The following is a 27,188-nucleotide window of genomic DNA, read 5'->3' as shown; positions in this document are numbered from 1 at the left end:
TACAAAAAATGATCTTTGTTTAAAGATGGAACGAAAAGTTGTAGTTAGTGTATGCACCTATTTTTATAGTATTCGTTGAGTAGAAGATAGACAATAACTTCACAATTAAATCTTAGATTATGAACATAAAAAGTAGTTATTCATAAACAATTGTTGTACGGATCAATAGCATTCTTTAGCAAGGTAAATGTTCGGAATCATTTCACAAAAATTCGCACGTGTTAATCTTTTGAAACAAAACAGTTTAGTTTGTTCGTCCAAAGAATTGAATTGCCCAAGAAACCAAATTTTGAATAAATGTCTAAAATTCGATCCCATTTATCTTAAAATGTAGCATATACAGTTATTTTCTCTTTTATATATTTAAACTGACTAGGTTCAACATAGCTTGTATGCAAATTTTCCAAAATAAATAAATCATCGTGGAAACAAATCTGTACCGTATGCACTTTTGGGTTTGGGTATTTTGTATGTTGTTTTTACTCATAAAGTTTTTCAACTGTTTCGATTCGTTTACATCCTTGACTTTCAGATATTTGTCTTTGATCATTCTTGATGCCGGTTCATTCATTTAAGGAGTCTCCCGGATATAATATTTTCAGAAAAAAATCAAACTTTAATTTTTTCATTAAAATTTTTATTTATTACCTTGAGTAGTTGTTACTCTATCATATGGTACAATAATCATTCCAAAAAAAATCAATTCGTTTTGGCACCAGGTGACTTTGAAAAGGTAGATATCATTAAAAAAAGCTCCAAATTATCTCCCTTTGGTGCAAACATACCATTTTTTGATTCGATTCGTTTACATCCTTGACTTTCAGATATTTGTCTTTGATCATTCTTGATGCCGGTTCATTCATTTAAGGAGTCTCCCGGATATAATATTTTCAGAAAAAAATCAAACTTTAATTTTTTCATTAAAATTTTTATTTATTACCTTGAGTAGTTGTTACTCTATCATATGGTACAATAATCATTCCAAAAAAAATCAATTCGTTTTGGCACCAGGTGACTTTGAAAAGGTAGATATCATTAAAAAAAGCTCCAAATTATCTCCCTTTGGTGCAAACATACCATTTTTTGGCTTTGAAATTAAAATATCGTTTATAAATCATCGGTGACCTATATTTTTTTATTATTGATTTCGAAGCTGTACATAAACTAAATAATTGTAAAATTTAAGCGATTTCTGTAATTCAGTTCTTTTTTATTACGATATTACCGCTATTTCTCCTATTAGATTAACTGAAAAAAGGGGCAATAACAAAAATGTATGCTTCTTCCGAAGGCAGATTGTGAGCGTAAATGAACGGTGACCCCATTTGTTTAATTCATCTTTCTATTAAGTATAAGATAAAGTTCATTTATAGAAAAATATAGAAAAATCACTTAAACCTGCGGGCCACCTTAAGCGCTTGAAATGTATATAATTAGTAATGTGTTGTTTAGCAAACAGGCAAATTTCATTTAGAAAAAATATTAAAACCAGCTACCAAGATCAGTTTAATGCAGAAATTTTACGTTTGATATAAAAAAAAAAAAAATAAAAAAAAAAATATGCAACAATTATATTTTTTAAAATACTTTAAAAGTCACGTTATTAAACAGCTTATTTAATAAATTTCAATCTTGTATATAGATTAGAAAATGTAAACCAGTTGGGCACATGACTGACTCTTACTATATTATGTCATTGTGTCGTGCTGTATTTAAAGGTTAAATCAGTTATGCACACAATGGCAATTTGACGGTTAATTGTAAAGTTGTTTTCTACATTCTACTGACCGAATAATATAGATATAAATAGCATTATGCATTGTAGCTATCAACATTTTCAATTTCACGAGCAAACATGTCAGAAAGTGATATAGATCTGTTCAGCCTAGCTTTTCTTTTCAAGTGTTTACTAATATGCCTTATATATGCAAACAAAATGCTTTTGGAAAAATAATATAAAACATTATACGGATGTTAACCATATATTTGATAAAGGAAACATCATTTAAAGTGTTGAGTATCATATTAAAACTGTTTTTGTCATTTAACTATTCAATCTACAGTATAGAAAATATTTTCATTTTGAAAAGGATGAAATGTTTAAATGATATGATTAATGGTACGATATTGTATATGATTATGTATATTTTCGCGTGACACTATAATAAACTATTTATTACTTCTTACTTACGCTGGATTGATTTCGTTTTTTTTGTTATGTTTTGTACGGGAAAATGTCATAGAAGACAGTACTGATGCTTCATTTACTGCCTTATTTAACATTTTACCATTATTGCATAAAGCTTTTAGATAAAATAAATTTATTGAGAAATTTGATTTCATCACAACAAGATACCAACGGACAGATCTACATGACATGTCTTTTGTAGACAAAACGCGCATCTAGCGTAAATTCAAATTTAATCCTAGTGGCTATGATGAGTTTAGTGTTTATTTACAGGACAGGTCAGAAGGCAAACATATTGAGGACTATTGACAGGTGTATATGATAAAGAATCTTAATTTTCGCTTCATTTCAACTGCTCTGCAGCATTCCTAAGAAATTAATGTCTGAATCCGGCATTTGTTATGTAAATTTTACGAATTGAGCTAATATTTTTCAGCTGATGTGATTTATTTAACTTAGTTGATAAGTTATTCTGTTATTAAAATGACTTATCTATAACCAAAAAACTTTTCCTTTGAAGTTCCGTAAAAACAAATATATCCTAGAATGGTTAACTGATATGCAACACGACGTTTTTCAAAGGTCATAGCATAGGGCTGTGTGGCATAGTATTAACATGTAAATGCTCAGAACTTGTAAGAATTTAAACTTTACCTATATATCCACTGCTGGCGAAGATTTATAACCCCAAGGGTATCACAAGCCTAGTAGACATGAATTGTCATTGATATGGTTATATTTATAAATTAACTGTTTACAAATTACGTAATTAACAAGTACGTATACAAAGCAAATTATTAATAAATATTATATGTCTCCCCTAAAGAGACGTGGTTTCTAAAACATCAGTATTTACATAATTCATCATTCCAATCCTTAAAATGCCTTTCTATTGTCATTATTTTCGTTTGCTCTAAAAGTAGAAACAAATAATTCACATATTCACAACGGGTTAGAATTACTTATTTTAGTTACAGAAACATTAGTGCACCTATGTTTGGACTTCTTAAAGCACCCAAACTGCCTAACAGTTAAAAACTGTACACTTAGATGTATTACTATTCATTTGTATAAGGTCGATTTCTACCCGACGCAGCTCATATCTCATATCTATAAACCAAATGAGTTGATTTATACTTTGAATATTTCCACAATTGTCACTTCCTTGGGAATACAGAATTCATTATTTTCAAAGATCTTAGATTTCGTGTAATATTCAGCTGAATCGAAAGTATATCACTGCAAATTAAGAATTAAACCTGAAATTAGACCCCACTAATTGTCAAGGTTACAAATTTACTCTGCCCCCTTTACTTTGATGCATGGTATGCCTGCATTAACGATCAATCAAAATTGATTGCTATCTGGATTTATCTGCTCATTTGTACAAATTATTATATAAAGTTTAAATTGCTTTTCGAACAGGGTCAATACGGCTTTTTAGAATAAATTATGAACTAATTATATTCTTATTCATTGTTTACCCGTATTGGTCCGATTGTTATTACGGGACGTTCACTTACGGTTAAATTTATAAATGCCTAACTTCATTCTGGACGTATAATAATATTCATATCATACATTTTAATATTTTGTCATTTTAAATAAAAAAGATAATCTTATTCGACGATTTGAAACGGATTTTAGAGAATTTGTTTTGATCAATCCGACTGAACACTTTCTAGATAAAATGAATTGCAGTAGCACATATTTACTGGGAGGAGAAATTGGAAAAGTCATAGTGCATAGTAACTTTTGAAATATTCAAAATTGCATTATCTATATCTTTTAACTTGGTCCTCTGTTTTAGCCCTCGACAAGACAAGTCTCGGTGCCAATCCAACAACTCGAATGTATATCAGGCCAATTTCAGAAACAGCATATTCATATCACTATATTATGCAATGCATAATAAATATTGCATTTCAAGCATGATATGATTACATTTTAAAAGCATGCTACATGTACTTATATAACCGTTGTGTGCGTTTGTATTTGTTCTGTTCGCTGGGTTAAAATGTCTGTTCTTGAATAGTTACTTGTGACTGTCATCTAGGTTCCGATTTAATTTTTACATAGCTTAGATATATTATAGTATTATTTACTAGCTGTTTCTGTATTGTTCCTGGTATAAATTCAATAGAAGCTTTAATACCCCCTAGACCCGGAGAGATGACGTCAAATACAGCTCACCGCATAACTATAGAAGAAACAGCTAGTTCAAACAACTTTTATAAGTTGAGTGTTACCATTCGGACTCACTCGAAATCTTACCGATAGGCAGATTATCAGAACACGAAATTACTTTTAAACTTGCTCTTTTCTAGTCACAGTGAATTGTTTCTTCAATGTTGATATTTGTTTTGTATTTCAAGTCAAGTTTTTCCTCGTTATGGATCAATTTTAACTCATGCATGGTTCTTTTCAGCAGGGCGATATCATTTGTAATGAACATGCTGATATTCTGTATTTATCTGATTTTCATTCACTTTTAAAAATAATATGTACATGTATGTATTGAAGAAAGTAAAATCACAGAAATACTGAACTCAGAGGAAAATCAATTCGGAAAGTCCATAATCACATGGAAAAATCAAATAACAAAACGCATCAAAAACGAATGGACAAGAACTGTCATATTCCTGACTTGGTACAGGCATTTTCAAATGTAGAAAATGGTGGATTAAACCTGATTCTATAGCGCATACCCTTTCACTTTAATAACAGTCTCATCAAATTTCGTTATATTTACATTAATGCGTTAATTTAACAGACACAATACATAAAATAGTCTCAATATGGGAACATCAGTCATCATTGTATACCAAATTTTAAAAGGAACAATTTAACAGAACACAAACACATCTGCTATCTACGAATATATTGATGGATTTGAGTGTTGACATTCTGAATTATAATATAAAATACATTTGAAGTAGACTTACTGTTTAGAAATCAGTATTCCAATCCGACAAATGGTAACTTTGATGTCGTTTATTTTTCAATTTAGTAACATGAAAACAATTTTGGTAAGACATTCATTTAACATGTCTAAGGTATTGATTGACTGATTTTTTTCTCCGAACCATGTGATATTTTCAACCTTAACGTATGGGTATATACATACTATGCACCTTCTACTACTTATGATAGAAGAAAATCGGTTGTGTGATAAATATTCAATCAGGTTTGATATCAATAGGTAACACAATTTAAACATTCAAGTAACAGTAGGATTAATTGACAAGGCCTTAAAATGGAAATGATGTTAGGTAATCAAATACTTTGAAATTACTCAAATAACAACCTTATAATTCCTTTTATTGGTGATTAATAAACGTTCCATCGGCGTTTAAATTTCATGACATTAAAAACGAATTTTGTATTAACTATCACCATTCTTGTAGGAGAAGTACTTTTCACGAAGACCATGAATTTGATCTTTATTCAAATAAAGAAGAAGCGTTCTCAAGCGAGGCAAAATCTAAAAAAAATGTATTTATGCCAAATTGTAAAGATTGAAAATAAAACTTTGCAGTATATCGATAAAATGTTTTAAAATGCACATATGGATAACAATTATGGATGAATGTATCTTACAACAATAGAGTAATAGAAAGAATGGTTGTATGAACTGATTTAGAAAGAAATTAAGTCTATTATAAATTGTCGATTTGGTTAATAGCGTTAATTATAATGACTTTCAATCATTTGACCTAAGAACAACATGACTTCAATTTTTGGCTTTTGATTTTTCAAGGTCGATGAAGCTTTAGTATTTGGTGTTTAAGGTCACATACCTTTGTCTTATTAGCTTTGGCAAAAGTCATCGCACCATTGTTTCTACTAGTATTATTCTTACTTATATTATTGTCTATTTAAATTCTATCATAACACTTAACATTTACATGTAGCTTTTTATCATATTCAATAGATGACCTAAATATATGTCCTTACACGTTTTATATTGATGAGATATTTTAGAATGTGATAGACAGATGTAGATTTAATCAACTCAGTCTTTTTGTGATAACTTTATTTTAACAATACGGCGGTGTCAAATGAACTCCATCTTTACAACCTATATAAGTGTGCAAGGTTTTGCATCATCAGACGAACAATTTAAATATGTTTAAACTTTATACTATTTTAGAAGTCACTTTAGACATCTACATGTTTTAGCTATTAGAAGTCCTGGTGAAAATGATATATTTGTTTTTTATTTGGAATGATTCAGTATCTGTATAACACAGTTACAGAAATTAACCATAATATATGTTTCATGTGCTTTGAAGTTATTTTTGTGAAGAGGAATTAGTCGAGGAGTTCGTTGTAAATATTTGTATATAAAGACGTCATGATTGAATGCACTAATTACTATAAACATTTCAGTTTTGATTAAATTATTATTTTTTTTTGTTCTGGTTATATCTATTCGGTGAATGACACGATAATTAAATAATAGTTCTTGAAAAAACTGGTCATTATCGTGATATATGGACTGCCCGGGTACATGACAGCGGTATTGGCTGAGCCGAAGGCAAGGTCATTATCGCTGTCACAGTCAATACCACTGTCCTACGGACAGTCCCTGTATCACCATAATGACCAGTTCTTCAAAAACTGTAATGTTCATTTCATTGAGGAACCATGTTTTTAAAAATTCTTTTTAATTCAAAATGTCCAGAGCAAACTTGAGTAGCTGTGTGATTTCTATGGCAAAGATTTAAGACTAGTCGTAGTAATACTGCCTTTCATTTTAATACAAATTTGCAGTATATGAATACTGAATCAAGGTCTCTATAATTTTAAAATTTACGAAAACAAATGGTAAGCAATTCAGCAACTTTAAAAGTATTATAACATGTATAACGAAAACAGGAAAATGTTTTATTAAAGAGACATCTCTCTAAACAGAGAAACCACGCTCCAACGGTCATTAACAGACGAAAACCACACCCACTGGTCATTATCATGTAAAAGTCGGTACACGACCGGTTTTCTGGTCCATTTTGTTCTATTAATGACCGATGGAATTTATTACCGAAGAATAATGAATGTCATGTGGTCCCTTTTTATCAAAAAAAGAGAACCTTATTCTTAACCAATATGAAATAAAACACAATATTGCTTAAACTATAACTTCACCATTTGTAACTCTTGGTTACATAGCTTCCTTGTGAGCAGCAATCCTCTATCAAAGAAATCAGGATAGGATATAATGTATACGATGTTTATTAAATTGACAACGGTTTTTTTTTACCATGCGATCTTTTATTTATAAGAGACGTTTATCGAGAATATTAATGACATCAATAGAAAGTTAAGTTATACATATGTTCCCTTGTCCTAATATTTTGTCATTAAGACCGAGAAGAAGGTTTGATGTGTTTCTAATATAAGGTTGGAAAATGTTCATGTTATGTCACGGAAAAAAGAGATTTAAACAGCTTTTCTGTTCACTGTTGATCTTAACAGGTTAGCCGCTTTTTGCCATTGGATGGGAAAATTTGTAGATATCAATGTGCGATCAAGCAACTGAAAAAGCAGCTACGTAACTAGTATCAGAAAACACCAGCACATGACGAAACAATCAACAGATAAAAAAAATATGTTTAACTCTTGTATTGCTTAATTCTAGCTCAAATCTGAGTTAATTAATTACACCATCATGACATCTTGAACAGGACCTGCTTACCCTTCTGCAATACCTGATATCACCCCGGTTATTTTTACTTAATCTTTAGTTTTCTAAAATGTGTGTTGTGTGTTAATATTTGCCGATTTGTATTTTCTGTTTTAGCCATGGAGCTGTCAGTTTATTTCTGATTTATGAGTTCGAATGATCATCAGGTATCTTTCGCTCACATTTCAAAAATTAACTATAAATCTAATTTCAGTCTGATCTCTATGAACAAGTGTAAATTATAGGTTAATAACAGTTTTATGTTACCAATGACTGTACAAATTGAAACTATTCATCTTGGCACCTCAGCTAATTTCAGCGCTGTAAATTGTGTAAAGTTATAAAAATATCAATCAATAATATAAGTGTATATCTAAATTGAGAAACCATAAACATCTTAAACTTTAGGGGACTCTCGGGTCTAAATCATTTTTTTTTATTTGATTTAGGATTTCGCTATAATTTTCTATAAATGAACTTTATCTTATACCTAAGAGAAAAATGAAATAAAAAAAATGGGGTCACCGTTCATTTACGCTCACAATCTGTCTTCTAAATAAGCATACATTTTTGTTAATATCCCTTTTTTCTGTTGAACTTATTAGAGAAATAGCGGTTATATCGAAATAAAAAAGAACAAAATTACAGAAATCGATTAAATTTAACAATTATTTAGTTTATGTATAGCTTATTTAAAAACAACAAAAAAAACATAGGTCACCGATGAGTTAAAAAAGATAATTCTATTTTTATGTCAAAAAAGGCATTTTTATAGCAAAGGGAGATAATTTGGAGCTTTTTCAAGGATATCTACATTTTCAAAGTCACCCAGGGCCAACACAAATTGATTTTGTGGAATGATTTTTGTACCATATGACAGAGTTACAACTACTAAAGGTGATTTAAAAAAATTGTAATAATTTTTTTTTTTCTTTTCTGAAAATCTTATACCCGCGAGCCTCCTTAACTGAACTATTCTACATATTGTACTAGTTAGACAGTAGATTTGCCTTTGCTAATTTTAAACACATGATTGTAATAAATGGGTTTGTTTAAAGATGGGCATTTTCGCAGTTTCTAGTTTATTTTTACCTACTTCAAGTTCATCTTCCAAGTAGTATACAATATCCAAGCCATTTCCGTGCAAATATTCTCAATTGGTTGTTTACATTTTTATAACAGTTAGTGTGCAGATGATAAACGAAACAGCAACATAGTAAAGCAATTGAATGTATTGTTCCAACGTCATAAAGGTAATATCCGGACTAATAAAAGGCATATTTATAGCAATCTTTTAAAAATAATTTCACATTCAAGACTAAAAAATTCATCTTTTAATTTGAATATTCATTTCTTTTAAACCTCATATCAAAATATTTTGAACAACAACACGAAGCTAATTGATATTAAACGGTTTAAATTGAATTTCAATAACACAAACGAAATTCAGTTATTCTAAAAGTGCATCAGCTTTATATTTTGAATAGTTATTTGCAAAGGAACAGGTCCAGTAAGACCCCTTTTCGGCCCAAAAATATTGCAGTTTTACAAAATTGTTAAAATGTTAACTTTTAGTTATTTATTACACATTAGAATGCTTCTGCTACATAAATATGGGCTGTTTTTTGACAATACATTGCACATTTATCGGATACTTGCATATTAAGTCATGCTAAATTACTGAAATCTTCACAATTCTAGCTAAGCATTTATGTTAAATTTTTGACGGTTTTCGTGTAAATTGAAAGGAGCCGCATTCGTGTTCATCCTGTCTATGATAATGTTAGTTGTATTTTATGATAATACATAACAAATATAAAGGTTTAAGATGAACACTGATGCCGCCACTTTAATTTTGGCCAAAACCATCTGAAAAGTGACATTTTTTGACATATTTGGTAGATTTTTCATATTTGAAATCAGATCGTTTTTAATGACTAATTCAATTAACATATTTCACATAAACTAATTGATTCAAATAAAATAGACACTTAAGTGTTTGAAAAGTGGTCAAATCTTTTGTCAGTTGAACCTGAAATCTGAGGCCAAAATCGGTCCTTACCGGACTTACTACTTTGTTTTTATCAAATGTAGACGTTTCCTAAAGTGAAAACACAGAACAACTGAAGAGGTGATACTAAGTTCGACAGTTACCAAGCTTTGGTGCAGTTGTAACAGATGCCATCAGATAAGGTTTCCACTGTCCGCTGGTCCGAATGGAGACTGCTGTTTATTCCTTTCCAGTCTTTCGTGATGTTGTTGATTATAAACTAAAATAGTATTTGGAATCGGCCGCAAGCCGGTTTTTCAGTTTACGGCATATTTGTTGTTCAATGCGGATGCGTTTAGTCTGCTTCCTAACTTTGATGATAGCATCTTATAGAAATTTAAGACCTGCTGCATCTTCTGCCGGATATCAGATCTGCCACTTAACAAGCCAATAATATCACATACAATTGACGCTAAACTGTATTTTGTTTCTTTCCTCTTGAAGATTGACTGAAACTTCTTGCCTAAGTTGGTTGCAAATTTATCATTATAAAATACCTTTTACTTTAAAAAATGTAGAAGTCTTCTCTTCAATATATGTCTTTATCACCAATAAGGTTTCCAACAAGTTACTATTACCAGTGTGAAGATTAACCGCAGAAAAAGTATTCACATTAGGACCAGCCAATGATTCATGGTTGGAATCAAGTGATTTCTCGCAGTCAGACATGCAACAAGAACGAAATGCTGCTATATAACCATAGAGAAACTTTGAATCACCTGAGTAACCCAAACACACCCCTTACATTTTACTTTTTCATCAAAGCTTGTCAGGAGTCAGATGAGTTGCATATACCAATTTATTCCATATAAACCATCGAATCATAACAAGCATTAACACAAACCATGTGTTCAGTAAAATTTAAAAGTAAAACGATTAACATTGTATAATTATTTTGTCATTAAAACTTGTAAATGTAGCATTTGGAACTCTGGTTGACACTCGGTGCTATATAAGATTTCCATATTTCATCGTAAAAAGTAAAATCACAAAATACTGAACTTAGAGGAAAATCTTATCGGAAAGTCCATAATCACATGGTAAAATCAAATGACAAAAGACATCAAAAACGAATAAAAGAGAACTGTCATGTTTCTGACTTGGTTCAGGCATGTAGACAATGGTTGATTAAACCTGGTTTTATAGCGCTAAACTTCTCACTTAGTTGACAGTCTCATCATATTCCGTTATATTTACAATGATGCGTGAACGTAAATGTCGTTTATTTTCTATTGCATTTTTCGGAAATTTAAATTTTGAGAGAAGCCTTACCGTTTAACACCACATAATTATCGAATGTATAAAGGAATTCTTGTGATATGAATATCATTAACCGTTTTTTAAGCAAGACATACACAATATTTAAAGGACATCTGTTAATAATGGCAAACAAATCCAACATTTACCAACATCTCTGTAAAAATCATTCGCTTCATCCTTATCAAGTTGAGGTTCGTGTTGCTTAGTCTTAAGTTTTCTATGTTGTGCCTTGTGTACTATTATTTGATTGTTTGGGGTTTTTTTTGTTTTTGACCATGGTGTTTTATTTTCTATCTGTGAGTTTGACTGTCCCTTTGGTATCTTTCGCCCCATCTTTACTGTACGTATACATTGTTTAGCTTTGAACAAATACAGTTTATAGATTCAAGTTAACTAATATGTGTATAACAAGGAAGTGAAGAACAACAAATATTCCCAGCTAGATGGATACTCGAATACTGCAGTAATCGTTGTCATCCTTATAATAAAAAAACATTGAAGAATTATGTATCGACATCACATTTTTTAAAACAAAACATTACAAATCTTCACAAATCGATGAGAATTTAAAATTTCTCTACACTACAGTTCCATACAAAGACAAACAAAAACAAAACTAAACTAAACATAGCCGCCTTCTCCCCCGCCATCTTTTCAAATAAAGCAATAAGATAATTGAAAAAAACTACAGTTTATTGTACAAAAATCATTAAATGTTAGACACATGATTTAAAATGAAAACACATTACATATATAAATGCATACATATTTTACTTATATATTGATCACATATAACGTTACATAACGTATAATCAAACATCTTTGTTTTGATTTCTTCTTTGTCATCATATCTTCTAAAAACTTCTTGATCTACAGAAACATTGATTCATTATCATCATTACTATTGTTATATTATAGAACTATTTTACATCTTTTTTAACTTCTATAGAAAGTAAACTTTGTAGATTAGTACTATCAGGATCACGCTGTTCAAATCACTTTTAAAAATAATGCAGTCCTTTACGAATATGAAGCTGTATTTGAAAACAAAGACTGATATAAACAAGTGTTTGTGTTTTATTTAAATGATATTTCTGTATTCTAGTCTTTCGGTTTAGTGTTTTGTTTTTGTCTTTTATTGTTTTGTTCTTGCATATGATGTGGCCCTGTTATTGTGTTATTGTGTCATAATAAACGATTGTTTATATATCTGTTTGGTTTTTTTTATAGTCATTGAGATAATAACACAACGTTGACTGCTATATTCACTGAAATATTATTTATAATCATTAACATCTATCTTATCTGCAATTTTAAAATTTGCTTCGAATTTAAGAATTTACCTTTAAACATTAAAAGTACTAAACATGCTGATTTTATGTTGCTTTCTTATTTGATCACCTAATATCGTTTAACCATTTTGTGCATTGAATTGCCATAATCTGATTAACAGGCATGCTACATTTCTTCAATAAGCATTAAATATAAACGCTTTCTTGAAGATGATAATATCAAATATATAATACAAACCTCTTACGATTTTAACTTCTTTTTTTTTATCTACTTATGAAGTTTAAAACTAGAAATTCTAGTTTGAGAAATCAATTATGAAAAACACATTTAAAGCTACCAAGTAAAGACCATATAACATGATACATAAAATGAATATCTTAATAAAATTGAGATTAGAAATGGGGAATGTGTCAAAGAGACAACAACCAGACCATAAAACAGACAAACTGCAATGTAAACAACCTTAGACCTAATCCATATGAAATATATCTTTCGGTCTGTGATGATTTTTATTAACGGCTGAATCTATAGATGTTACACAATGGATGGAGTGTAGTGTTTGTAAAGCACATATGCGGTTCATTATCATGAACGATAACAGTGTCTTACTATTACAATTGCGTTGATGCAGGCAGGACTTCTTGTTCATTGGTGTGCTTGAACTGTGCCTTTATCTGTAACAATAAATTGATGCCTTTCATAACTATTATTCTAGAAACAAACATAATTTGAAATCCGCTATTAATATTCATATCATATCACATTTTGGTTGCTGATATAAATGTAAATGACTAGCGTTAGTTGGATCAGTAGCTTGTGTGTTTGTACCCTTTATAAAGGAATATCAAGTAGTGTTTTGCATGTTTTAAAAAAAGAGATAAATACATAATTTTTTAATTTTTTAATAGTGGTAACTTCGCAATAGGTTAAACATAGATTATGAAAATAAGGTTCTCTTTTTCAACTATCATAGATGACGGATTATACCGACGCGTGGCTGTTTGTAATTTCAACCATAGTATAATGCGTCAACCATTACAAGGAAATGTTGAGTTTTTTCATAAGTGTATTTCATGATAACTTTCTGTCTATATATAACAATGCTTATGTAAGTGTGATATCAGACAATTGTGCAAATCTTAGTGCATCTGTTTACGAAGTGTATGAAGCCCAATTGATATGATTTTCCCGCCCGGATTTGTATTTTCTACCTTGATTTCTTTGATAGAAAGATGCTTCTCACAAGGAGGCTATTAAACCAGGAGCTCTCAATGGTGAAGATTAGATCATCCCTCCGTACATTTTACGGACGCCATCACGAGTTGATTGGCCCTTTAAAATAATTGTTTCACAGACGATGTATGATATGTTCCGTACGTCGTAAGTACATCCCTTTCCCTTTTAATGAATTTGAACTAGCGAGTTAGACTATTTACCAGGTTTAAAATAACATTAGCAACACGACGGGTGTCACATATTGAACATGATATATTAACCCTTAAGCATCACTGGAGAACACCCCCATATTGTTATGAGAAACGTATTGCTAATTATTTAGTTTTCTATGTTTTCTGTTTCTATGTTGTGTCCTGTGTCTGTTTGTCTTTTTAATTTTAAGCCTTGGCGTTGTCAGTTTAGTTTTGGTCTATGAGCTTGATTGTCTCTCTTGAATTTTCGGCCCTTTTTGAGGGGTTATGTACAAGTTTTAACAAGAAGATTTTAGATATCATCTTTATTTATGCGATTTGAAAAATATTTTAACATTGTTCATATGATTTATCGAATAGTGCCGATTTTACTTTGATGTTTCTTGGTAACTAAGAGAAGAAATTGTGGCACAAAATTTCTGCATGGAGACGTAATAAACACCTAATGGTCACCATACGGCCTTCAACATCGATCAAAGCCAATACCGCATAGTCAACTATTGAAGACTCCGAAATGACAAATGAAAAAAATTCCAAACGATAAAACTAACGCAAAACAAAGATGTTACACATCAATAAACGACAAACTCTAAATTACAGGCTCTGACTAAGGATGGACACAAATATACAGAATGTGGCGGGGTTAAACATGCGGGATACCAACCCTCCCCTAACTTGGGATAGTGGTGTACAATTACAACATAAAAACACTTCGAACTAAAGTAAAAAATACTCCATTAATATTAATAACAAATGTTTGAGTAATGTTATTATTTTGCTTGCAAGAAGATAACAAACCATAGATTTTATCTCTTTCAAATTGTCGTGGTTTATCTTCAATATTTCACTTTTGATCGTCTTCAACAAGTCTTCTTTCATCGTCCTTACCATCTTTTCATTAAAAAAAATACAATGACTTTATAATTAAACATATGCAAGTAGTTCTCTTAATTTACACATATCAAACAATAGGCTAACATGTCTTCAATATCAAAGTAAAACATACAAGTAAAAGCATCGTACAACTTTCGTTGTCTTTTATAGGTTATACCGTTTGTATTCCCGTTTAATGGTTCTAAGCTAGTAATTTTTTGTTTGGGCCCTAAATAGCTCGCTGTTCGGGGTGAGCCAAGGCTTTGTGCTGGAGACCGTACCCTGACCTATAATTATTTACCTTTATAAATTGTGACTTAGATAGAGAGTTGTCTCATTTGCACTCATACCACATGTTCCTATATCTATATAGCATAGTTGTCTGTTTTGTGGTTGATTGAAAGAATTATTTCCAACACTAAATTGTTGTTCTTGTATTAATTTGGTTTTGGCATGAAGTTAATGATGGAATAATCTTAAATACTTCTCTGAATAATTAATGAAATGAACGAATAATTCGAAACCATTTACACCAATAAACTTAATAAAAGAACAAACTTAATAATATCTTTTATTTTTTTATTTTTACCTCGTCACTTCTTTTATGCTGGTACTTAAGCTCTTTGTTCATAACGTCCATCTGATTTTGAAGTTTCTACGAGGGAGATATAAAAATTAGAAAAGAGTCTGTGTACATCAATACTGAACTTTTAACTGAGATTAGGTAAATAATGTATTATGTTACATACTGAGAAGTTAATACCGATACATTATATATGTAATACGAATATGATCAATCGAGTGTTTGTAATAAAGTCTTACTTTCCATCTTTTGCTTGCGATCAATTAGCCAGGGGTATTTCCTGACATATTTTCCTCGCACGTCACTCGATATAATATGTTTGTATTATACAACATAAACAAAGTTTTGATAAAGTTACATCTCTTACCTAAAAAGACGTCATTTATATTTATATGTATGTCAACATGTGTTTTCAATCTAATCATTTTTTCTAAAGGGATTGATCAGTGCACAATTGTCTATCTCATCATCAATGTCAAATTAAGTTTATTATATCTGATTATTTATTCTACTTCTATCTTTACAAAACTGTCAATGTCTGTGTCATTTTGATTTCTTGTGGAGAGTTGTCTCATTGTCAATAATACCACATCTTCTATTTTATATGTGTATGGTTGAAAACAAATTGCTCTCAGAAATAATTTGTTAAATAAGGCACACCCATAGATTATGTAACCTGTTGGAATTTTAACTTCCAGTTTTTATTTTTGTATGTTCTGTTTTCAATACGATTGTTGCTTAATGTTTGTTGTAGTTATCTTCTTTGAATGTCCCCGTTGTATCTTTTGTAAATAACGGGATTTGGTACGACTGTCGTACAAAAAGAGGGACGAAAGATACCAAAGGGAAAGTCAAACTCATAAATCTAAAACAAACTGACAACGCCATGGCTAAAAATGAAAAAAGACAAACAGAAAAACAATAGTACAAATGACACAACATAGAAAACTAAAGAATAAACAACACGAACCCCACCAAAAACTAGGGGGGATCTCAGGTGCTCCAGAAGAGTAAGCAGATCCTGCTCTACATGTGGCACCCGTCGTGTTGCTCATGTGATTACAAATCTGGTAAAAGGTCTAATTCGGTAAGTCACATTCATGCAAGGGAAGGGGATTGTAGTTATGACGTAAGGAACATATCCGATATCATTTGTGAAACGGTTATTCCGTATCGGTCAACCAACTCGTGATGGCGTCCGTAAATTTACGAAGGGATAATTTAAACTTAACCATTTGGAACTCTTGGTTTAATAGCTTCTTTTTGAGCAGTAACCCTCTATCAAGAAAATCATGATAGGAAATGCAAGCACGGGAATATCGTATCAATTGGGAGATATATACCCTGTATTCAGGTGCTGCTGGAATGTTGCTACTTAGAAATGGAAAGTTTACAATTGGACAGCTGAAATCATCTCTTTTATCGTAAACTTTTGTTTTCAACCGACCCTCATTGTCAATTTAGATTTAATTCAAGATATGAAGCCGACTTAACTGTATCTGTAGTATCCTTTATCTCCAATTCGATGGGATAGATGTGTTCCACATAGTCACCAAATTTTGAATTGTTTAGTGAAAGAACGTCATCTATATAGCGGAAAGTAGAGTTAAAGAATATTGCTAACTTCTTATATTTCTTCCTACGAACTTCCTGCATGAAGTCAGCCTCATAATAATAAAGAAACAAGTCGGCAAGTAGAGGGGCACAGTTTGTCCCAATTGGGATGCCGACAGTCTGTTGAAAAACACGTCCTCCGAACGTAACACATATGTTGTCAATCAAGAAATCAAGCATCTTGATAATATCGTTTTTTTTTGTTTGAATCAGAGTGACTCTTTACAAAGTATGATTTATCCCTCCCTAAGACAAGATACTTGTATCTGCGTTGACCATTCTTTTTTATGAAGCAAATTAATACCAACTGTTTCAATTTGTCTTTTAGTTTGGAATGTGGAATACTTGTGTAAAGAGTAAAAAGTCAAATGTTTTAAAACTGTGAGACAAGTGAGACATTTGGCGTTTCAAAACCAGGTTGAATCCGCCACTTTCTACATTTGAAAATGCCTGTACCGAGTCAGGAATATGACAGTTGTTGTCCATTTCTTTGATGTGTTTTTTTTTCATTTTATATTGACATTTGTAAGGTAAGATACGTTTTGAATTTACTCAGAGTTCAGAACTTTTGTGATTTGACTTTTGCCTATCTTTTTTATTTGACATCAAATTCTTACCGTTATTTTATCCTCTTCTGTGATCTCAATTTTCCTATTATATCAAAACACAAACAAAATTAGTTGTTAAATGATACGACTTATTCGAGACAAGCCGTACAGATAAAAATAAACATGACTTATTTATAAACAATATACATGTAGTAATGATGATATTAAATAAGATATTTATAATTAATATAATTCTACTTTTCCGACTATCAATTGCAAACCGTAACGAGCAATTCATAAAGGTAAAAGTGGCAGTTTTTGCTAAAACACTTTTCATCATCAATTATATGTTATAATGACAGTTAAGGTGGTATGGGAGTCTAAAATAAAAATGATAGAATTTGTTCATACTTTGTCAAAATGTAGTATCAATTGATACATGTTTAAAAATATCATAAAAATGATAGGTCACCGCGCATTTTCTCAAGCTACAGGTTGTGACAAAATGACAAATTGTGTATGGATTATACAGGAAAAAACAACATTTTGTGAATAGAAACTAAACAAAATGATAGAATTGTAAAATAAATTAGGAAAAGATTGATTTCAGACAATGCTTTGAGAATATCAAAAGAAAAGATAGGGTCACCGTACGTTTATTTCGGCTAATAGACAAAATAGGAAAATTTCATGTAGAGTCCTTCAGAAAATGCACTGTTTTAGAGTTACCTCCCCTTAAAATTGCCAATTTGAAAATAGTAAAATAAATATAAAAAATAATCTACTCTTGTAAAAATATTAATATTTTTAAGTTATATTCTTATAAATTGGTTCTTTTAAATGAAAATTCACATTAAATATTTGCATTCCTGCATCAAATTTTACTAACTTGATAGAATATATGGACCTTAGATTCTCAGTTTTTTACAATCCAAGATGGCGAAAGACACCCATACCACCTTAAGTCCACCGAACTACGGCAAGAAACTCACACTTTTGACTATGTAACACTCACGCGAGTTTAGATAAATATATAGAGTATCACGGTCGTTGAAAAATATATTTAAGCATCAGGTAAACAGTAAAAACGACTTTCAAAGATTCTACATTCAATACAAAACGTACTTCTATTTAAATACACTGCTTACTTTTACTTTAAATAAATGAGACTTTCATGTTTATTTTGTGAGAAATAACATACAAAAGATTAAATCGGAATTCCAAATAGTGGCTTTATTAGTTACGGACTAGTTAAACGTGGAGTTTAGTCCTTCACAATATTTGTCAACGCCCTAATAACAACTATCGCTACACACGAATTGCATAAGAATACAAGTTTATTACTCCTTTGACATAGACGCTCAGATTGCATAAAACTAAAAGTGTATCACCCCTTTGACCTAGCAGCTTAGATTGCATACTACTAAAAGTGTATTACCCCTTTGACCTAGCAGCTCAGATTGCATATAACTAAAAGTTCATTACCCCTTTGACCTTGCAGCTCCAATTCTCTCCGCTTCTTCTGTTGACTTTAGTTTCAGATCATAGTCGGCGTTGTACAAAAATACTAAGGTAAAAGAAATTTAAATTAATTAGATTGTATATTCAGAACATATGAATGTTGAAAATATGCCGTACAGCCCAATCTTTTGACCTATGATTTAAATACTAGTGCGTATCAACTTTCCGCTCTGGGATATAATTTTTCATGAGACTTCAAAGTAAAAATGGCACAGATGTAGCCGCAAACGTTGTTTCTATTTCAAATTGAATTGTCTAATTATACAGAATTGCAGCCTATAGCATGTATAGTACTAGTATCATTTTCAATAAACACAATATCAATTTTAACTTTTTTTTAGTTGCAGTTGCCATATTTGTTCATATATTATATATACGTTCTGTGTCCTTAAGGATGTGTATAATCATTAACATAAATATTAAGACACTATTTATTTTCTCTTTACGAATGTATGGGATATGAAGATATACATGTACGATCTTGATATTATTGAAATTCATATTACCTCGTACAAACATTGGATTTGTTTTTAACTTGTCCCTTTCACATGTTTCACTATCATAAGAACTTGAATTGTCATGTTGATCTTCATGTTCAACTTTATTCAACCTTCCATCTTTTATTTTAAAGCAGCAATACTTAGTTAACCAAATGAGAACGTGGACAAGACCAAAAGGTACCATAAGAAGCTTCAAATGTATCGGGAAAATGGTCTCTATGCTATACTCTTCAAGGAAATCAGTCTGAATCTGTGACCAATGGAACTTGCATTCATCATTCACTTTTTTATATGTATCACTGAAAATATTCGTCTAGTATCAGCATCATAATCTATGTATATGACTTTTAACAAGATGTACAGAAGTATATATTTCATATTAAAGAAGAGTTACAGGTGTAAAACTATCAAATTATTGTACGTCACATCCGGTTGCTTGCCAAAAAAAAGGTCTACATAAAGTATTCCCCGGATTTGACATTTGTGAAAATTTAATTCTACATTACATTACAGTCAAGCATTTCTGGATCATGAACATATATCTTAGTGTTTTAAGTCAGCATTATTTTTTCATTTGGGTGTTCCTATAGAATATTTCTAAATATTGAGGTTATTTGTGTACTAAAATTTGTACACGGATGAAAAATAGGTGACAATTTGATTGGTTAACTTCTAGTGATGAGTATATTATCTTATACAATGAAGTATTTTGTGAAAGTTTGTGTATAGTACTGGACCGGAAAAAACATGACAAGTATTTCTTTATTTGAAATACAGATAATTTGTTGACAATTTTTTGAAAAGTGCAAATTTAACAAAGACTAATATAGGAATATAAATTGTGGTATTGAACATGTTAAACCAACATAGTTCATGACTGTTAGTTTAGGTTGAACAATTAGTATTTTTAACATTTATTCATTGAGTTCAACATCTAACCATAGCGATTTTGTACTTTATTTGGCCTTAATATTCTTTTTGGATTCGAGCTTTACTGGTGAGTCTTTTGTAGACGAAACGCGCTTCTTGCACATATACAAAATTTAGTCCTGGTATCTATGATGAGTTTATTTTTAATAAATATTATACTTAACTGCTGAACTTGCTCTATTAAACAGATATTATACCAAATGATCCTAACTATCAATATCACCTGTTTGAAATCTTACCTGTAGATTGCTATGAGCAAATTCAAAAGTATAATCACTGCAATCAAACCATAGAGGGCTTTCAAATATGGTGAAATGTGTATTCCCAAATGCGTCGGACATCTATCCCGTTTCAGTGTATGGTTACTACTAGTGTAAATGTTTTTGTCGTCAGTACAATCAGATACTAAAAGTAAATTAAGATAATTTCAGCTCTTGTTTGTTTAAACGAAAAAATACAAACAGATTAACATTTCTAGAACTTGACAAATCTAAAATTTATTCATATTGCTAACGATAGTTTCGAAGAACTGTGTGATCAATACATCATTGTACATGAATTTGTCAAAATTATTGAGATAAATTTCCATAGAATACTCTTTCATGCTCTATTGGTTCAAAGTATGTTACTTTCTATAGTGTGTCATGTTGCGAGACGTCATCTAAGTCAGAACTGAACTTTTCACATAAAGGGAAATCTTCCTAGAACAGTTTTTGTTAATTCAGTGATAAAATTTGATAGCATACGAGTTTGAATGACAACAACAGCTTAAATGAAAACATAGACATAACGGAAACACACACAAAGTTGAGAGATGAGCTTAACAGTTTATTAGATTATTAGTTAACCCACGTGTTTCGCTGTCTATTAACCCAACTTCTCCAAAAAGCGTCCAATAACCATTCTGCATTACATTCTCTATCTCTGCCCAACTAAGTTCAGAGTTTGGGTAGAGCAAGGAATGATATGACACATTGTAGCTCGTCATGATAACTGTTAAAATAACAAGAAAGACAAATGTGTCCTTGAACTGAAAACAGAGAAAAAGTTTTCAAATCAATCGAACAACATGTACACAATCAAATCAAAAATCATATGTGAAACAGTACTTCTTATTTATATATTATGTTTCGTGTGTTTATTTCTGTATGCATATTATTTAATTAGATAGTAAAACCTTTAAACAAGAAAAAAGGACATTTATGTTTACATATTGATGTATACATTATATCAACTTGGGACACCACTTGTATGAAGTTATATAATTTTATCTGTGTAACTGTATTATCTTATTCCTTAGATCTACACGCGCTGATATAAAATCAATATTGACTGCTCCTATTTTCAGGTGTTTTTTTTTAATATTGAATTTTCTGTTAGTATGCGAGTCTGCATATCACTTTTGCATCGTCAGTCTCTCTTTATGTGAACATTATACTCAAATGTCCTTTATTGTGTTGAGCTCTGTGATGTCAGCTTATCAATGTCAAGAATGAGTTTCTCACCAAAGACATTTATTATGCTTCTGTTGCTTGATTCAAACAAAAGCCTGTAATAAAATAACTGTAGTCATGCCTTACTGTGACCACAGTATGCAATATAGACAACTGTGCATATAATACAAAATACTGGTATTTCGCTGTCAGCAAACCTTATTACAGAAACCATGTGTATGATTTGGTGCCGCAGACAAGTGGTTTGCCTGCTGAAGACTCACAATGTATCAAACATAATGACGTTCAAGGCTTTAACTACCGAACGTTTGTGAAAGTTGTGCTCTTTTGATAATCTTTCTGTTTAGATTACTCTGTTGAATTCAAGATTGCAACATTGTATAAACTCTAAATTCACAGAAGCGGAACATATATATTTCAAGTCAGCACAAAAGTTCTTAAAACTGGACAAGTTTATTGCAATTAATCAGCATTTTTAAAGTGGAATAATTGTCAAATAAAATTATGATGACGTGTCTTTTTTGGGGAGTATTGTTGTTTTCTTCTGTCAATATGTTAAATTAATCTTACCATTTTCTGAATTATCACAAGTTTCGGTCCAAGATATTCAGATATGCTAAACATGTTTAATATGCGAATGCTGAGTAGAATAAAAGTTAAAACCAATAATATTTTTGTCGAGTCTTCATATGTAACATCCTTTCCCAATTTTAAAAACATTCCAATTGCGTACACAAGCATGACAGTCCAATCTAAGAGGTTCCATACATTACACATATACCGTTTAAATCTATGTCTTATAGCTGAAACAATTGCCTTCAAAAACCAAAGTGTAACTTAAAACTATATTATTGATTTGTATATACATGAATAAAACACTGTGTATATGAAATACCGTTTGCTCGTACTATCAACATTGATGTTGCTATTTTGAGTACTATGAATGTGTATGTCTTACTTAAAACATGTCTGATCTTAAATTTATTTGACAGTAATCGGTTTTTTTTCATCTTAGAATTTCACTTAGAATCATTGGTAGGAATAAACCAAAAACTATCCATTCTTCCATTTATTACACTGAAATAGAACATTCTAGTAGATTTGACATCATGTAACTTTCGAAAAAACTAACATGACTTATGTGATTTTTTCAAAATATATTGCTTCAGTGAAGAAATAACATGAGTTTCGTAATGACAACAAAGTGGTTACAAAGAATTTGAAATCATGCATTTACTTTTGTGTGTTCGTGTTTTGTTTTCTAGAAGATTTCGTGCTTTCTTCGTGCTAGCTCTTATGATCACATTAAAAGTATGCATACCTTTACTCTATTAAATAATCAAATGACCATATATTTTCGAAAGAAATATAACCGCTTCATCTATACACGAGGGAGGTTATAATATTTAATTCAGATTCCCTTTTTAGACATTTAAAATCATGGTTATGTCAACAAAAGAGATAATACAATTATTTCCCCTAAGTAGCGTTTCCATGCTAGAAAAATCTGGTAAAACACATATTATACCCCTTATCACATACAAATGGAGTTTTATATTTCATACACCAAAGCAATTTATTGGTGATTGTTTCTTGCAATTACAGTACATTTTTATTGCCACTGGGTAATGATTTCAGACATTTTAATCATGATTAATTACTATTGTGCTCAAACTATAAATAAACCGTAGACCGAAAACTTAAATGCATTTGAAAAGAAAATCTCACTTAGAAACATCTATGTCATTGAATGGACAGATTTGTATTTTTTTTAATTATGGTATATAGGCTAAACAATGCATACAGTAAAGTAAGTCTTGTCGTATGACACATAGTTTGGTGTCAGAATTACTAGAAGTATTTCACGGAGACTCATACTTTTTGGTTCAAATGTACGCAAGGTTCTATTGCAACTATTAAATCATAGCAGATACTTTTTTCTTTAAAAAAAGAATTTAAAAACAATACAACTATTTTATATACCTGCTTAATTTCATTGAGCAAAAAACTGATCATCCACCCTACTATTATTCCATCTGTCCAAGAAAATACTTCATGTATGTAGTTAAAGAGCAACATGTATGCATATATCATCAGCAAAGCCAAGTATCCAAGCTAAAATATGAGCAGATCAACTTTAACGATTGCAAAACAAAATGCTCTATAATTTTATGTTAATATACTTTTAAGTTGTCAAAAAGGTAAAATCACAAAAAGTCCGCCCAAAATTAAAACAGAAAAGTCCCTAACCAAAAGACAACATCACAGCTAAAACACATTCAATTTAATGGTTAAAACTGTCATATTCCAGAAATGGTACATATATTCTCTTATGTAGAACATTGTGTATTAAACCTGGTATTATAGCTAGCTAAACCTCTCACTTCACTCGTATGAAATTAAATTGATTTTTCTGATATAAATTTAGTATTATATAATTCATATTCAAATCATAAATAAGAGACAAACCTCGCATACCATACTAAGCTGTTATCACGATAAAAAGCTATTCAATTACTGCTTTTAGAAATCGTTTATTGTTATGTAAGTTTAGATATATCGTTTGATATGCAGCTTCCCCATCTTAATTTTTCTGCATTTACATTTTTTTTCGTAAAGTCAATCGATATATATTTCTTAATAAATCTTCAAATATGTTTACATAGAACTTTCATTCAGTTGACCATTAGATGGTGGTATATCGTATGTTTCCTTAAAGGAAATAAATATTTCTTACCATTTGAATCAAGGCTTTCATAAAAGGAAGATTGTATTTCCGGTAGAACCTACAAAAAACACTGCATTATATCTTTATTTCCTTGATTTAACGTACATTCTTTTAAAATTATCATCTACTAAAAGAGGGACGAAAGATACCAGGGGGACAGAGAAACTCATAAATCGAAAATAAACTGGAACGTCATGGCTCAAAATGAAAAAAAGCCAAACAGACAAACAATAGTTCACTTGAAACAAAATTTAAAAAAACTAAAGTTTAATCAACACCAGCCCCATAAAAAAGTAGAGGTGATATAGGTGCTCCGGAAGGGAAGGCAGATAAAAGCTTCACGTATGGCAAAAAACCCACACATAGTAATCATCAAACATCATAAAGTTACATTATAAAAAGGTTAAACTGTTATATGTTGAAATACAGACATTTAACAGACCGGTTTATTTCTAAAGTGAACATTGATTGGTTAAATATTTCTCAGTGTGTTTGAATTTGTTTTTTAGCTTTTTGGTCATGAATGTTTGTCTTAATAAACTGTGCATTTGTATTCTGATATCGCAGATCAAATTTATTCGTTCATTGTGTAATCATACGTTTTTTGATTGAGTTAAGTCTGACAATTGATATGTTATCGTATATTTTTCTATGTTGTGATGTTATGCTATTGTTTCAGAAAAAGGGAGAAGGTTTGGATCCATTTAAACGTTTAATCCCGCTGCAAATGTTTGCACCTGTCCTAAGTCAGGAATCTGATGTACAGTAGTTGTCGTTTGTTTATGTAATATATACGTGTTTCTCGTTTTGTTTATATAGATTAGACCGTTGGTTTTCCCGTTTGAATGGTTTTACACTAGTAATATTGGGGCCCTTTATAGCTTGTTGTTCGGTGTTAGCCAAGGCTCCGTGTTGAAGGCCGTACTTTAACCTATAATGGTTTAATTTTTAAATTGTTATTTGGATGGAGAGTTGTCTCATTGGCACTCACACCACATCTTCCTATATCTATTTAAAACATGCATGTAGTATTTGAAGTAAACTATATTGACAATGGAAATTGGGATGTGTCACAGAGACAAAAACCCGACTGTAGAGCAGGTATGGTACTTGATACGATAATTTAAATAGGTTGTTCACATTTATAAGTACTAATTAAAATATGATATGACAGCTACATTTGTAATTGTGGTAATCACATCGATTTCATATCAATCCAAACTTTATTGTAGATGGTGTCATTAATACACCAAATGCAAGATTAATAAAAAAAAAAATCTTCTTCTCCCTTTCAATAGATTATGATACAAACCTTTACTAATTTTTGAATCTTTTCATGCATGTTGTCATTTTTAGAAATCATTACAATGATGCATTGAGTACTTACCATTTAAGAGGAGGAGCTGTAATGTTGATCATTAACACTGGCATCACAAGTAAATGTAACAGGGCCAACAGGATGAAAATGCCAACCTAAATAGTACCAGGATTATAATTAAGAACGCCAAACACGCGTTTCGTCTACATCAGACTCATCAGTGACGCTCATATCAAAATATTTATGAAGCCAAACAAGTAAAAAAATAAAGAGCATTGAGTTAAATATTTACAGTGTAGATCATGTGTTGTTCGTTGTACTTTGTCATGATAAAACGTTAAAAAGATACTGTTTGAGGTTCCGGAGTATGTGAACTCATTCACAGGGTTGTTTATGTATCGTAACCTTTGGTTGTGTGTATCTGTGTTCTTTTTCGTTTTGACATGGTGTTAGTTTGAAATTTGCAACTCTTTGGTTTTGATTATCCCTTCAATAAGTCACATGTTGTATACAAGTATTATTAACCCAACATTACTGCAGATCTTTATAAATGCGAGTTGGTGTCGTGATATATAGAACATATTGTATATTTTGTCTTTGAACAAAATTTAATCATTCCAAAAATAAACCTCCCTGATACATTTCAAATACCTAATGAAATTGAGAATGGAAATGGGGAATGTGTCAAAAAGACAACAATACGACCAAATATCGGCATATAGCTTAAAGCCATCAATGGTTCTTTAATACCTCCGGAAAATCCCGCACCCGGAGGCGTTTTTCAGCGGGTCCCTTAGCTAAAATATTATATTTTAGTGATAATGGAAGTAAAAAATTCTTCTTAAGCACTTATGACAATGTGTTTATTTTGCACAAAAGGTTTCCCCATGTATTGTTAATTTAAACACGAACAGACATCTTTACAGTTTTTTGTTTATATGAATCACAAGTAGTATGTTTTTGCAGGTACATGTAGTTGCACATTCCGTACAAGAATGGGTTTGCCCTTACAAATTACATTCAATTTGGTAAATTACTACTGCCTTTTAACCATATTAACACTACACAAAATATTAAAAACGTAAATTATATAAAATTAGTCAATTCTTTAAAACCATCAAACAGTCAACTGCTAAGATAAATGTTCTGAGCTTTAAAGACGTTTAAACGTCTCAATATATAACCAAAAGGTAAAACAAGTATAACGTACGTATT

General features: G+C 30.8%; 1 protein-coding gene across 1 annotated transcript in view; it reads right to left on the bottom strand.

Moving 5' to 3' along the window:
• Window positions 1-15,348: 15,348 nt before the first annotated feature.
• LOC134727554 (uncharacterized) overlaps window positions 15,349-27,188 on the bottom strand; it is a 39,579-nt gene continuing 27,739 nt past the window's right edge. Inside the window, exons 23-32 of the mRNA XM_063591935.1 lie at window positions 26,043-26,128; window positions 24,665-24,713; window positions 23,911-24,042; window positions 22,498-22,743; window positions 21,326-21,503; window positions 20,713-20,878; window positions 19,550-19,842; window positions 19,008-19,089; window positions 17,592-17,625; window positions 15,349-15,432 (exon numbers count right to left, since the gene is read on the bottom strand). Coding sequence (XP_063448005.1) covers window positions 15,349-15,432; window positions 17,592-17,625; window positions 19,008-19,089; window positions 19,550-19,842; window positions 20,713-20,878; window positions 21,326-21,503; window positions 22,498-22,743; window positions 23,911-24,042; window positions 24,665-24,713; window positions 26,043-26,128 — 1,350 coding nt within the window. The remainder of the gene's footprint in view (window positions 15,433-17,591; window positions 17,626-19,007; window positions 19,090-19,549; window positions 19,843-20,712; window positions 20,879-21,325; window positions 21,504-22,497; window positions 22,744-23,910; window positions 24,043-24,664; window positions 24,714-26,042; window positions 26,129-27,188) is intronic.

Source organism: Mytilus trossulus, chromosome 8 (assembly GCF_036588685.1).
Source record: "Mytilus trossulus isolate FHL-02 chromosome 8, PNRI_Mtr1.1.1.hap1, whole genome shotgun sequence".
NCBI lineage: Eukaryota > Metazoa > Mollusca > Bivalvia > Mytilida > Mytilidae > Mytilus > Mytilus trossulus.
Note: the sequence above shows the minus strand (reverse complement) of the source record. Positions and strands in the feature narration are given on the sequence as shown.